The 15445-nt window shown below is 44.9% G+C and overlaps 1 protein-coding gene across 1 annotated transcript in view; it reads left to right on the forward strand.

Annotated features, from left to right (window-relative positions):
• ZNF277 (zinc finger protein 277) overlaps nt 1-15445 on the forward strand; it is a 102189-nt gene that overhangs the window by 68089 nt on the left and 18655 nt on the right. The window contains exons 3-4 of the mRNA XM_075558569.1: nt 2577-2665; nt 2988-3070. Of these exons, the coding sequence (XP_075414684.1) occupies nt 2577-2665; nt 2988-3070 (172 nt within the window). The remainder of the gene's footprint in view (nt 1-2576; nt 2666-2987; nt 3071-15445) is intronic.

The raw sequence follows: 15445 nt of genomic DNA on the forward strand, positions 1-15445 counted from the left end.
GAAGGCACTCAGCTCCACTTCCCCAGTGAGGTGCCCAGAGGCACTCCTGCCCCAAGACACACTCAGCTTTACCTGCTCGGTGGAGTGGGAAGTCCTTCACTCAGTCCATGCTCCCGCACCTGGTCTGTGCTGCTACTCCAGTGTGAGACCTGTCTTCTGGAGCCAGGAGGGTCCCTGTGCAAGGAGCTTCAGTCCAGGTGACAAGCTCCACTCCTGGCTCTTGCTGGTAATGCTTCTCGAAGGACTCATTTTAAACACAATAGGATGACATTGAAGGGCCTCCTGTTCACAATTACTCCCAGGTGAATCCTTACCAGACCCATGCAGGAAAAGATTCTTTGGTGGGAGTTAGAGACTTGGACTAGAGGACCCTCATTAAATCATTCATTGCCCCTGCCTATCTAGCTGAATACCTGAGATAGCGTCATGTAGTTTGGTCATTGAGCTAAGTAATTAATGTCAAGAACAGGAAAACAAAAGGAAGCCTGATTTTGGGAGTTAGGAACTACTCAGAGTAAGTGATGAGAATTGTCCAATACTTGCCTACCTCTTTGAACTGTGTGGACCTTATTTGTTGAAAACATTGAAGCCATTTTTGATGTAGACTATGTCTATGTCTAACTTGTTGCTCTTGTATTTGGCTTTGGTTCTTTGTCGTACGTTTCATCCAGCAACTGTGTAGCCTGATGAATGATCAGCTATAGTCAGCCTTTTAATTTCCTTTCTCCCATGAAAGATACCGCACGCTCTTCTTGATATGTTTGACAAACGAGACTGCAACTGCAATAGAAACCTTCTGTGGTAACTGGAAGGGTGACCAGATCTTTGAGTCTTGTCATCTTTGTCCCTCTGTCTTCAGGATTGCAAACTGGGTGTAATGCTTTCCTTTGAAAGTTAACTGTCTCCTACCTCTGCTCATCCAATTTAAGCATTGCAACCTTGGTTATTTTTCCAAAGGTTAAATTTTCCTTATTTCAAGCATAGTGTGGACAGAGGGAATTTTTCTGGTATGGGTATTATTATGGGAACTGAATTTAGATTGATTTCTCATTGTTAGTCTTCTGACATCTAGACTCGGGGATGTTTATTTTTGTTTGTTTGTTTGATAACTTAGATAATCACTCACCTTTCTCTTTATTGGAAACTTTATGATATAAACTGCTTCAGATCTGTTGGATTTTAAATTCACATAAACTTAGCTGCCGTCTCAGAAAATCATGACATAAACATAAAAATAACTTTTCTATATGTCTATTTATTGACTCTAGTGTAGTAAAATGTGCCTTATAGACTCCAGTATAATTTTACCACAAAAACTGCATTAAAAATATGCTGGAAAAATTGGTTTATACAGGAGTTATACGGTAATCATCTCCCTGCCTTTCCAGGATAATTTTAGTTTATTAAATATTTCAATTTATATACTGCTTTCGAGTCATAAGCTTTATACAAGTCATTAGTCACCGTTTTATTTGTTGCTTTGAAATAAATGAATGTTCCCTAAAAATCCTATTATTCTAAAGGCAGTCAACCCACTCCTCACTGACCAATGCGGTTAGGTTCCAAATACTGGGTCCTTATTTGGCAATTGGTATTCAAAAGACAGGGCTACCACATGAGGTCACACAATGGAGGATGACCATTTCATTCCCTAACTGCTAGACCTCATCATTCTGTTGTTGCCAGAGCACACGGAGCATTCTGCCACATCACATTCTTGAACAACTGCCAAGCCACTCAGAATCATGACCCAACCAAGTTGACACGTAACCTTCGCCCTCGCAGCTAGCACTGTGGCCTGCCTTCTGTACTGCCCGACACATGTCAACAGTGCACAAAGCAGCCAAATAGCTGATGTGGTAGGCTTGGTTCTCTAGAGAAACTACACTATATCCTATTAAACGTATATGTACAGAGAAAAGTGTGTCAAGAATGCAGGCTGCACAGTTGCAGAAGCAGGTAAGTACAGTCTGGGCTCAACTCTGTGGGTCAGTTGTCAAGTAGGGGGTATCTTAGGCCTGTGCAGCTTCGGGGAGTGGTGAAGGCTGGTGGCTGTGGAAATGGATGAATCCGGGGGCAGCAGGTCAGGCCTGTAATTGGAGAGGCAAATGAATCAACCAAAGCCAGCAGGTTGGGTGGCAGCCCCCTAATGGCTCCCGGGATTGCCAAGCAATAGGACAGGTCACTGGCTCAAGTCTAAAATTTGGAGGTCAATGACCCAGCAAAAGGCAAATAAGCTTCTCCACAGCATCTACTCCTACAGGAAGTAAGCCACACCTGAGTAAGGGAGTGCGGGGAGGAAGGGGTTGCCCACTACCCTAATCCTCTTACAACTGTCTGGCTTCGCTCAGCAGATTCCATTATGGAGGTGATTACGTTGTGTTAGGGTGCATCATGGGACATGCCAAACCCGTGAGCATCTTGGCCCAGCCCAGGTGACGCAGCACCTGTCTATCACAGTAGATGGTTTACTGCTGTTGTAAAAGTGCCATCATAGGTACGAGGGAGTCAGTAAGGGCAGAGGGGCTGTAGTGTACCGAGTCTGCTCACTGTCCTTTCTCTTTGATTTTCTTAAGGTACATTTTATATTGGAGGAAAAGGTTCACTGAGCAGCCCATCACAGATTTCTGTAGCGTGATAAGAATCAATTCTACAGCCCCACTTGGTAAGTTCACATCTTTTCCCTACAGTCCAAGAATTAAAGGAATAATTGCACTGTCAGAAATTCGAGTTATGTTCATAATAGCTAAAATTAAATTGCTGTATTTATCTTGCCTAACCTGAATATTGCTAAAGCAGAACTCCACAGCAGAGGAGTTTCTCTCTCTCTCTCTCTCTCTCTCTCTCTCTCTCTCTCTCTCTCTCTCTCTCTCTCTCTCTCACTCACTCACTCACACACACTAACTCACAGGCATAAATCTTTCTGGGGGGGGGAAATTACATATAACCTTTTTTTTTTTCTCATTTGTTTTTTTATCTCTCAACAGAAGAACAGGACAATTATTTTTTGTTATGTGACGTTTTACCAGAAGATAGACTTCTTAGAGAAGAGCTTCAGAAACAGAGGCTGGTAAGAATTTGTTTAAAAACTGGGTGATGTTGAAAGTACACACAGGATTATTACTGTTCTTGTTGTTCATTCTTTTATTTATTTTACTTTTATCCTGGGAGCATTCAAGCTATGCAAACACGGCAACAGACACTGATAACACGAAGGGCAAAGTGTACAGTTATCTGAAGATGAAATTAAAAACTCAGAGTTTGGGGCTGTGTTTTGCTTCCTGGATTATGTGTAAAATAACAACAGAGCTTTATGGTTTAGGGTGGTGTTGGCTGCCTGCCACATCCTCGGGGCCAGCGGTGTGGAAAATGCCCTCAGCCAACACTGAGTTGAAGGTGCTGTGCACTAGCACTTCTTTTGTTCCCCTCAGTGCGTCAGCTGTAGGACTGAGCAGCATGGTAGCCTTTCTTAGGTTCAGACTTAACGATGTAAACACTCATTTGAAAACCTCAGCATCTTTGGCCTTAATTGGAGACCGTCGACGACCAATGAAAAATGGCATTTTCATAAATTAATCATAAATTCATACATTTTTAAAAATGATTTTGCTCAGAAGCCAGTCATTTCCTATTGTGACTTAGGCATGAATATTACTTGAGGTAGATTTGCTGTTCCTCTAGTAATATTCATGTTTAAATCACTCATAATAGGAACCGATCTGCTTTTGAGCAAAACAGTGCCTTTCTTGTGCCTGAGACCGTGGCTGCCGAACTGCGTAATGAGGGAGCAGTGATTCAAATGGTGTGGGTATTCCTCAAAAGAAGTAGCAGTCGCCGTGGTTGATATGATTTCAGACTGTCCCTTGAAGCGAATTCTGTTTTGTAAGCATTGCAAAACAGTAAGGGGAGATGCTATTGTTGGATATTGATTGACCCCCGGGAAAGAGGATGCTTTTCCTGTAGTCATGGCCCAGTGAAGAATCGGGAGTCTCAGCATTTCTCTGCTCTCCCTACAGTGTTGCCGCCTGAAATGTACGAATCAAGCATTGCTGTCGTGTTTGGTGAAGCTTGCTTGCGTGTACTTAGTTAAAGTTTTCCATTTCCACGGGTTTTCTTGTTGGTGGTTACACTGACCTTAATCAAGAGAGATCAGACTGTCATAATCCTATTCCCCAAGGGATTCCTTCCAAAGAACTGAAGCCTAACTGCCACCAGCATTTTCCCTCCAGACTCAGAGGCTTTTATTACTTTGCTGTCGACAGACTCAAATCTCTGGACGCATCTCCCCAAATCTCTGAAATGTAGATGGCCTTTGCACTTACCTTACAGTCCAATGGATCTGATGAAAATGAGCGTTACATTACAGAGAGAAATCAAGATAAAAAGCATAATCATTCTCTGTGTATTTATTGAATTCCTATTTCGTTAGGTGATGATACCAAGAAATCCAAGATTCTTACCATAAAAGAATGTCCAGTCTCGTTGCAGAAGGCAAATAAATCTTTCCTTACCTAGATGTTAGGTTCTCCCTTGCAGAGCTCGTGAAGATTAAACATAGATGCAACACGTAACACACTTAGAACACTGCCTGGCTCATAGAAATCCCTCAGTAACTGTTAACAAGTAAGACCGTTGTCAGCAAAGTCTTTTCAGGTAAGTGGAGGACTGAGTGAAGGGAAGAAAAATGCATATCAATCCAGACGCTCAAGGAGTATTCGGGACAATTGAGTAGAACTAATCTGGTGGTGATAGAAAGTTTTTTACATGTTCGTTTGTTCTTATGAGGAGAACTGAGATAGCTGGAGCCTCATCTCATGAATTCTTCAAAGCCAGGAACCATGGGTGTGGCAGAGCTTAAGATCTGTTGTTGTCTCCTCGTTGCTCTTGAGAGGAGGAACAAGGAGGGGTGGTACTCATTTCAAACATAATTCATTTTAAAAAGGTGACTGGCCGTGTAAAATGTCATTCAAAGCTGGGAAATCGCAGACCACCTGGGACCTCCAGAAAGGAGCTGGCACTTCACTACCGCCATGGCCATGCCTTCTGTTAGAGTCTTGCTTAGTGGCTCTCCTGTGAGGTGGCTGTTCAATCTTTCTGTTGGTTTGTTGTACTGAATTGTTCCAGTTACTGTAGTTGGCATGTTAAGGTATTTCTTTAAAGCTTTTCTATGGATGTGTGCAGATATTGCTATACGAGGAGGGAGGCTTCCCCCCAAAAAAAGGCTCCCCTCGGCCGAGCTAGCACACCAGAGGAGCTTTCGTAGTACAAGTTCACACCGGGCGAGCACCTAGCAACCGCTCCGAGTTAGTGCACGCAGTGGCATCACCCGGGAAGGTGTTCTGTGGTCGCAGTGAATTTCTTCATAAAAGCAGTATCGCTTGAACCTTGTTTTTTGGGAGACCAGCGTGGAGCTGTGAAATTTGGTTTCCTGCTCGGGAAAAATGCCTCAGAAAGTGGGGTGGTGTTGAGCACAGCTCGCAAGGACAGCACTGTGGGAAAACGCAAGTGCACGAGTGGTTTTCTTTCCAAAAAGGTGAAATGTTGATTGATGACAAACCTCGTCTGGACATCCATGAATTTCCCAAACAGAAGAAAATGTCGACAACATTCATTCACATGTGCTCACAGACCGACAAAGACAGACCATTGAAGAGATGGGGAGTTGTCTTGGAAGTCGGGTCCGCAAATCTTAATGGAAGATTTGGAATGGGAAGGTCAGCTCTGAAATTGGTGCCTCGGCTTTTGACTGACCAGGGAAAAAAGCATCGACTGGAAACATGCTCACTTTGAAAGAACAGCTTTGAAGCCGCCCAGACTGTTTTCCAAGGTCATTGCTAGTGACAGGACATGGTGCTATTCTCATGACCCCAATAGCAAACTTCAATCAAGCCAGTGAAAGACACCATTGTCAGCTCACTCAAAAAAAAAAGCTCATCAAGTGAAATCAAAGATCGAGATGATGCTCTTTTTTTTTTAATGTGAGGAAGACAGTGCACTTGGAGTACATCCCACAGGTCAGACTGTTAATCAAGCTTCCCATGTAGAGGTTCTGGAAAGATTTCACAACAGTGTGTGACACAAAGGGCCTGATTTGTGACAGACGGAGAACTGTTTTTGCCTCCACGACAGTGCACCTGCTTATGCCCACAGCCATCTCAGTGCGCCCGTGTTTGACCAAAAAACAGCATGTCTCTCTTGCCCCATGCACCTGACTCACCTGACCTCTCTGTGTGTGACTTCTTTTTGTTCCTGCGAATAAGGAGGGACATGAAAGGACAGAGATTTGATGGCATAGAAGAGGTGAAGGCAAAAATGAGAGAAGTGCTGTCAGCCATCCAAACAGATGAATTTGAAAATTGTTTCCCAGAATGGAATCTCATATTTGACAAATGTATTCAATGTAATGTAGAAGTACTTGGAAGGTTATAAGGTTGTTTTGTATAAAAAATAAAGTAAGTACATGGCTTTGGGGGGTAAAAATTCACTTGGGGGGTGGGTGCCTCCTAGTAGGGAACCCTGCTTGTGCTGTGCTCCAACGGGTTTAAGACTGTGCATTTGCAGCCTCTTTGTGTCAAGGAATCTTTTGATTGTGCATCTTTCTTCGCTTGCTCAGTGGTTCTTGGGTGAAGTGCTACTCAATTTCGATGCATTTGGTTTTTTAGAGTCGATCCTTCTATGGGTGACTTCTTATTTTACAGCATTATAATCTGAAAAGATGGTTTGTATCATCTCAGTGTTTTTAAATTTACTTGGCTTGCTTTGTGGCCTAAAATATGGTCTGTTCTAGAATAGCTTCCAGGGCACTAGAGGAGAAAGTAAAATGAATTTTTGGTGGGTGAAGTGTTTTATACACACATGCATACACACACATGTGTGTGTTTATTTATATATATATGGTCCATTGTATTGATTATGTTAGTTAATACTTTCGTTTGGTTTACTCTTAGTTCAGATGGACTTTGTAGCATCCTTGAAGGCAGAGGATTCTGTCTTCTGAGTGCGTCAGCATCCTCACAGCGCTCAGTGCAGGGTTGCCTTCATGTTGGTATTGTCCTCCAAGCTCCGTTTTGTCATGCATCCCTGTCCTCTAAGAGCAGTGAGAGCCATGCAGAGCCTCACCCCATGTGCCGCAAAGTGGGTGGTACCCCCGCCCCCTGGGAGGAAGGGTACTTACCAGAGAGGGCTGCCAAAGCACACCGGCCGCTCCCCTTCCCTCCCGCTGGGCTGTAGGACAGTTTTCATTGCCTGGGAGACTGGGGGAGGAGCTTGTGCGTCTTCTCTCTTTCAGCTTCCTTCTTTCAAAACAAAACAAAATAAAACAAAAAATGCTTTACTCTTTCTGCATTGTTTATTTATTATGTCTGAGTCCGTCTAGCATTATCTCTTCCTCTGGCACCTTCTCCCTCTTTCCTCCGCTTAGGTATGTGTGTTTCTGAAGGTCTTGGCTCCGGCCCTGCCACGCATCGCCACCACTGTCCTCCTGTGGCTTCACTTCTGCTGCCGGTGACTGGACGCGTCTCCTGCTTCCATCGGACTCCCCTCGGAACCCATGTCGAAACTTCTGCATGTTAAACTTTCCCATATGGGTTTCCCTTCAGCTCCTTCTATGTTAAAGCCAACCTTATTTTTCCACTACTACAGCTGGTGATTAGGTTGTGCACCCTTCTTTGTATTGATGCTGCCACCATGACTGATTCCTCAGTCTGGGAAGTTCTAGAATCCTCTTTGTTACCACAGTGGGTTCTTTCCTCCTTGTCTAAGTCATTTCTCCGCTCATAGATAAGCTGTGTGGTCTTTTCATTTCCCTCTGTCTGTCTCTCTCTCTGTCTCTCTCTCCTCTCCCCCTCCCCCCTTGACCAGGTCAAGTGTATTTGATAGGTCCATCCAAGGCAACCTTGTTTCCGTCACATTGTTTGTGACTTCTATCATTTCCTTTGATTCTCACATTACTCTTCTGTTTTACGTGGTCTTACTTCTGTGGTTATCATCCACCAGCCGCGCCATGGGGGAGGGTGTGGCAAACCGCTCCCATCACGATGCCAGCCCACGTGGCCTACTGTGTTCCATAGGGTCGCTGCGAGTCAGCAGCAACTCAACACCAGTGCGTTTGGCTTTTATTGTGTTTTATTTTGTTTTCCGATAGACAATCCATTTATAAGATTGGTGGGGAAAAGGAGAATTCTGTATACCTATTTTTAACAAATAATGCTTTTGCTTTGCTTGTTTCTTCTCTTTCGGTTTTACACATTCTTTAGTTGGTTCCTCTACCTTTCTCTTCATTGTGCGCTAGCCTGTGTCCATCGTTAAATGCATAGTTTGTATTCTTGTTAAAAATTTTGGGGGGAAAAAAACATTTTTTAATGTTCTCTCTACTGTGTTGCTTCCTTTCTCATCAAAAACCACTTCAAGGAGACACAAAGTAAAAGAAAAACACTCTTATTTCTCTTCTATCTAGCAAGCAGATGGCTGTTGCCAGTATCATTGCATTTTCAGAAGGGGTGGGAGGTACTGATGCCTTTCAAGAAGGTGAGATATTAGTCAGATCCAGTCTCATGGGCTTGCTGAGTGTATCATCCACTTAGACATTCCGCTCTGGCTTGTTTGCTTTGCTGGCTCCTGTTAGTCATTGGCATGGCTTTTCATGGTTATTTACTAAGATCCCTGGTATGACCACAAAGTTTACTTTCCATCATTTCTTTTGTGAAATGCTGAAAGAGGTGGGTTTTATTTTATTTTATTAGGAATTGTATTGTACTGTTGATAACCCTTGCCTCACTCCAGCAATATCTAAATTGTACATGCAAAGATTTTTTCTTTTTAGATGGCTAGGCCGTTTGCTTCTGACAGGCAACACGTGTAGCCTTTGAAAGGGAACCCGGGGGGAGTGAAAACTAGAGGACTTCTAAAATGTGTATGGGGCATGGCAGCAGATTCTGCTCTGAAACAGTTGGAATTGTGTGTAAGTTCCGCCACATAAAATCTTGCCACGTTTCCATTTCATTGATCCATCTATTTTTCCCCTGATCCTTAAATTAGTGGAAATTTACTGAGCTTTTTCTGTGTTGATTTCCACACGTGGAATGTTACATCAGAGAGACTGGACTAGGGTGTCAAAAGGAAAGGAGGTAAAACAGCCTTGCCATGATTCTGAGTGGGCTTAAAATGAAAATGCCCCTGGCTCTCAGAGGCTTTAAGAAGTGAAAGAAAGAACTAGAGAAAATGGTAAAAAGGTTTGTTTTTTGTATGTGTTTTTCTCCTGTCTTAGTTTGCAGCAATTTGAAGACCATTTCAGTACTCCTAAATAATGTTTACCTACTGGAGTCCTGTAACTTTGGGAACTACAATTCTCTATTACTTTCTAATTCTTTTGGGTAAAAAGAAAAATCCAGACTTCTCATGAAGATGTCGAAGAAGTCAGTACCTACTTTTCTCTCTTCCTAGCTTCTCATCTCCCTGGCCTCCTCTCTCCCCCAACCACACTGCCCATGCCTGGTCTCCAAAAACTCCATTCGCATTCCAGCCTCAAGACCTTGATACTTTTTCGCTCTTTTTTAAAATGCCAGTGGTTTTCTGAAAGCAAAAGGAAGAGTTTTTGGAGAAGGTGATGTCTGAGGAGAGTCCCTGGAATGTTGCTATAGAGGTGAATGTTTTGGAAAGGTTTTAATAAGATAAAGATATCAGAGGGATTCAGCTGATAAACTGCAGTGATTTAGGAAAAAGGTAAACTTGGTTATCAGCTAGCGTAGACACTGAAAACTGATAGTGACTGGTGAATGTGTTGGGAAAACCCTTTTCTCAGTGGATAGGAAAGATCTAAACCTAGCCTGATTTGGGTTTTGTAACCAAAAGAAGACACAGGTTGCATGACCCAATAGAATGTCAAGTCTTACTTTGCTGGAAACCCGTTTCTCAGAGGATAGGAAAGACCTAAACCGATTCTCATGAAATAGATCATGATCAAAATAAGTGACAGGTTATGTTGCCCCATGTAATAACTAATCTTTAGTTTATCTCTGGGAAATTTTTGCTAAATGAATGGCATTCACTTTAGCCAATGGGTTTGTTCAAGTAACCTGTTTTTCACCCAAAAGAAAGGAACTGAAACCATTTCTCCCAGCTTTTTTATTTTAGTTCGTTTCAGAGATGGCATGGAGAATGGAAATAGTTAGCAAAGAAACATCTTTCCTTCCTTTCTAGTTTATCACAGTGATAGTTAGTCAACCACAGGCCGTGCCCAGGTTTCAATTCCTCTAAAGAACGTCAGGCCGGCATTTCCAGTCCTTGAACCCATGGCTCTCAGGTGCATCCTGGGAGAGGAAAGGCTCGTCAGCGTGCCGTGTGCAGGAGCGCTTTGCCAGTTGGTCTGCCGACTGGGTTCTGGCATTATGTCCAAGTCATTCCAAAGGACCACTGGTGCTCGTGGACTCACTAGTGTCAGTCACACCGCCCTTTTTCTGCACCTAACTAATGATCATTTCATTTCTGCAACTTCCCCTTCTACGTGTCCGTTATGTTGACCCTCCACTCCTTCGTTTGTCAGCCTGAATTCTCTTGATGGCGGAAAACCAAGAAAAATTTAAGCTGTTCCAGAACTGAATCTTCTCCCAGGTTTTTCCTGAAAAGTCTTTTCATAGTACCAGCACTTCCACGAGCAGGGAAAGCTCTCTGGATGTTTCCTGGTACCTGGGCCTCTGTGGAGCCCAGAATCCCAGAGAGGTCAGACTCCAGGGGCTGCCTGCCCTGCCGGTCAGCTCGCTCTGCCGAATCTTTCTAGCTGTCATCCCTGCAGGTGGTGCCAGACACAGACTCCATCTTTAAAAAGGGCGAGCTTCAGATCCCACACATTTTAAATATTCCATTTAAACATCTTTACATTTCTATCCTTTCACCTCCCAAACGCACACCTGAATTTCCTGAGTGATGGAAGGAAGGAGTACCACTGGACAGGGACCGTCTAGGGAAAGAGCTACGGAACATCGGTTTTACTTCCCAGCATCCCTGCCTCGCAGTAGCAGCAGCAGCCGCAGCAGGCTTTGAATCAGTGCAGGGTTTGGGTTCCTCCCTCAGCAGCTTCCAGCTTTAACTTTGTACGAAAGAATGGGCCCAGGAAGCAAGAAAGCTTTGAACCTGTCCACCAGTAGGTTCATCATGTTCACGTCTCCTGCCCTACCCCACTCTTTCTCTTGAGCCCTCAGAGGAGGCCCCTGGAAAAGAGCTGATGGCAAGCACAGATCTCTGTGTGTCTGGGCTCCGCAGAACTTAACCTTTAAGAATTCCTCCAAATTCTCTTCTTGCTCGACTTTTCCTCCCCTACGCTGCCGAAGGCGCCTCCTTCCTTCCCTGGTCTCTCCTCTGTCCCTCCTCAGTCGAGCTGCCCGCCCTCTGGAATGCAGTTGCCTGGTGACTTCAGTTGTTTGGGCTCAAAGGAAGTTAAGACTTTTATGATTATCCAACTTCTTCTCATGTAAGATGTTCTCCTAGGGCTTCTTGCATCCTGAGTAGAAGTGAAACTCCCTTCCCTCAACGTCATTTTAATTAGGACCCTAGTGATTACGGGCCACTTTTGGTTAAGGTAGATGCTTTCCATCCTTTCATAGCATTTTAAAGGACACACACATCCATCCACATTTTTCTACTAATAAAGAAGTTGCTTTGGGAGACAGTTGACAGTACTAATGGCCATAAATAAAAGTACTGTTGGATATCTAATCTTGGCTTTTTAACGTATCCATCGATGGCAGTCATCAATAAGTTGATGCATTTAGTTGCTTTGCTGCCCGTGTGCCAAGTGCTGTCTTTGCAGGCCATGTTGGCCGATCATGCCGCTCCTCGTTAGGGCTGCTTCAGGTTGAAAGGAGTAACAACCAAAAACCCCAAACCAAGCCAGCCTCTCTGCCAGTTAGTGAGTTCTGACGGAACTCATCTACCAACCCTGGAGGACAGTACACTGCCTGCCCGATTTCAGACCGTCTTTGAAAATGGATCCATGTGAAATAATAGTGATCATCACACATGAAACACCACCTCAGGGCCTTCCGTTGGTGTTAGAGAGGTGGAATTGGGACTGTCCTTCTAGTGTATACCCATTCCTGTGTCATTTTGTCGCTAAGAATTGAGTGAGATCCTGTGGAAACTCCTGCTCACGTGTCAGCCTGTGTGGTGTTTTGTTTTGTTTTGTTTTGTTTTTCTGTGTGGTGTTTATCAGCATGTCAACCCACATGTTCCCCAGGTGCGTTCTAAGGCCTGTGGCTCCGGGCCCAAGTGACAGAGTCAAGAAAGAGCAAAGGAAAGATGGGAAGATGATTGGAGTGCGTTCATTATTTTCCTAGACAGGCCTCCACTGTCAGCCTCCAGTCCAGAGGAAGCAGGTGCGTGCTGAGTCACTCCAGCCCTGCCCCAGCGCCACACCTCTCAGTGGTGCTGTGCTTTCCCGGGAGGAGCAGCTTGGTTTGGAAGGTCAGTGTTCGAACAGCCCCGTGCTGTTCGGTAGGTTTATTATTGGTGTGTTGTCTGTGACATCACATCACGTGCTTTTATGCCCCTCCTGTTGGATCTGTCGGGGCCCACCTTCCGTCTTTGTGCCACCTGATTTCACAGAAGCCTCAAACACTGAAATGCCTCCGAGATGCCTGTCTTTCTGAAGATTGAAAGCACGAGACGCAAAGTGTGGGGTCTTCCTGTGGGAACGTTGGACCACTGCTGTAAGCTTAGAAGGAAGCTTTGTTGTGCTCTGTTCTGGTAGAGAAGGAGCCAGGTGGCACCGTCGCTTAAGCATGGGACCACTAACCACAGGGCGGTGTTTAGAGCCCAGCCACCCTGCAGGAGAACCACGAGGTCGCCTGCTCCCGTAAAACGGGTATGGCTTTGGTACCCCTAAAAGCACTTCTTCTCCTTCATCCTCCTACACGGTCACTGGGAGTTGGAATGCACTCGGGGCAGTGGGTGGGTTGGAAGAGTCTGCTGGAGTCGGAACTGAGAATTCCCAGCAGAGTCCCCTGGACTGTGTTGGGAAGGGACCCTAGCGGTATGCCTGCCCCTGTCAGCATCCATGAAATGTTCTCTGGTGTCTATTGTTGTTATTGTGAGGTGCCCCTGGGTTAGTTATGACTTACTGTGACCCAGTGGGCGACAGAACGAAGCACTGCCCACTAGGGCCTGTGCCAGCCTCACAATTGTCCGGTTTGAGTCCATTGTTGCAGCTGCTATGCCAGTCTAGCTCGTCAAGGGTCTCCTTTTTTCCCTACCCTTCTGCCTTACCACAAAATCCTGCTGGCGTAGTGGTCGCGTATCCAGCTGCTATTCACAAGGCCAGCAGTTCGAAACCACCAGCTGCTCCTCAGGAGAAAGAGTTTCTACGCCCGTCAGCAGTTAGTCTCCTCAAACTCAAAGTTCTGTCCTACAGGGTCGCAGTGAGTTATGTCCACTTGATGGCAGGGAGTCTGGGTTGGTTTCCTGCTTTAGCAAGCACAGTGGTCTCTTCCAGGGACTAGTCTCTCCTAATAATACATCCAAAGAACAGGAGAGCAGCCTTAGTTTTACTTTATTGTCAGCCTGAGCTTTTTCTATTGGATTTGTCATTCTGAGCATCCACTTTTCACTCTCCTCTGGACAGCTTCTCACTTCAATCGACGTGTTTTGTATTGTTCTTTCTTAAACTGGCTGATTTCTTTCATTTGCACCCTACCTCACATTGCCTTTTTCTCCCTCTATGTCAAGCCCCTGTGACGATGTTGAGCGCCATCTGCTATTTCTGCTGTTTCATTAATGTTGCCTCTGCTTTCAGCTTATGAATAAAGATGAAAGACTATGCACTGGCCCCTTTGCCACCACACTTGACATTTTATCCCAGTTAAACACACACACCGCTTATTATCCTGACTCTTGGCCCGGTCCTTAGGCTGCTCTTGTCGTCTTACAACTGTGGGTCTATCCCAGCCGATTTGGTAATGAAAATTTTATCTGATTTCATCAACTGCTTTGCGACATTCAAACATATAACATCTGTGACATTCTCTTCATCCCTCCATTCTGTAAATCCATGAATACAAACGAGTATGTCTCCCCAGTGTGAGATTGGTTTGTTTTTAAAGAAACCGCAAAGCCAATGGGCTTATGATTTGCACTTTAGTCTTTGTGGTGTTAGCTACAGATTGCCTCCTAATATTAGTTGTTTTTCATCCTTATTCATAAGTAACTTCAAACCTATGCTACAGCTAATCCTACCAGACGAATGCTTTACGAGGGAAGGGAGACGTGGAGGGAAGGGGGAAAGGGGAGAAGAAAAAATACATGCTTCTTGATTGTCCAACCAGCTCCACTCAGCTTCTTCCTCATTATAGGCCGATGGGCAGCTGTCACCCTGGGTCCCTAAAAGAAACCATGGAAAAATATCCTTTTCTTGCTATAGGAGCCCGTGGGTGGTACAAATGATTAAGCACTTGACCATGAAGTGGATGAGCGAGCATTGGTCATTCAGACCTGCCCGGGAGTCCCTCAGAAGAAAGGTTTGGTTTGGTTTTCGGTTTAGCAAGCTGTCCACCTCTAGGAGGCCACAGCCCTGGACCCTCGAAGGAGCAGGATGGACTCGCCAGCAACCAGTTTGGCCTTGGGAACTCTTCCTACCCTGCGAATGCAGGGGTTCCAGAAGAAAGAAGCAGTGGAAACGCTGACGGCCCACCCGTGCCTTCTCCTCGGCTCATTGGACACTGACCTGACCGCCGTGGGAGTGCGGGGCCGGGACACGGGGCCGGGATGCGCCTCTCTTCTTCCTGGGCGCCTTCTAACCTCTCAAGGGCTGTGACGAGGCAGCACACAGCTCTCTCCAGTATTTATTGTGTCGCCCTATTTGTGAGGCCCCGTGGTACTACAGGGATGAACACAGCCGTTCTGCCCTCAGGGAGCTTATAAACCAGTCAGATACATGCTGCTTCTATTATTACATAAATACAGTAATCTTAAGAAAGAATACAGTAATGTTGCCAAGGTTTTCTCAGCAGTGATCCATAAATGTGAAATATCAAGCATATAATAAATGTGAACCTTTTGTCAGGGATAAAATGTTTAATAAACTCCTATCAAAATGGTTGTACATTGGGCCGCAATATGCAAGGTCCGCGGTTCGGAACCACCAGCCACTCATCGGGAGACAGATAGGGCTTTCTACTCTCATAGAGGTACAGTCTTGGAAACTCTCTACCCTCGCGTATAGGGTCGCTATGAGTCAGCATCTGTTTTTAGAACAGCATTCAGATTATGTAATATATGCTGCTGCATGTGGGATATTTATTTCATATTTTGAGCACCTGCTGTAAGAAATTGTGTGCCTACGGCATTAAGGAGGTCATTCTCTCTGAGTAGAGATGGTGGAAAGAGAGTTGTCTTGAAGACCAAGCCCCATAGGTGGCAACTGACTGCTACAAATGGATAAAAGGCCGCAGAAAGCCCT

The sequence above is a fragment of the Tenrec ecaudatus genome, chromosome 9, assembly GCF_050624435.1.
Source record: "Tenrec ecaudatus isolate mTenEca1 chromosome 9, mTenEca1.hap1, whole genome shotgun sequence".
NCBI lineage: Eukaryota > Metazoa > Chordata > Mammalia > Afrosoricida > Tenrecidae > Tenrec > Tenrec ecaudatus.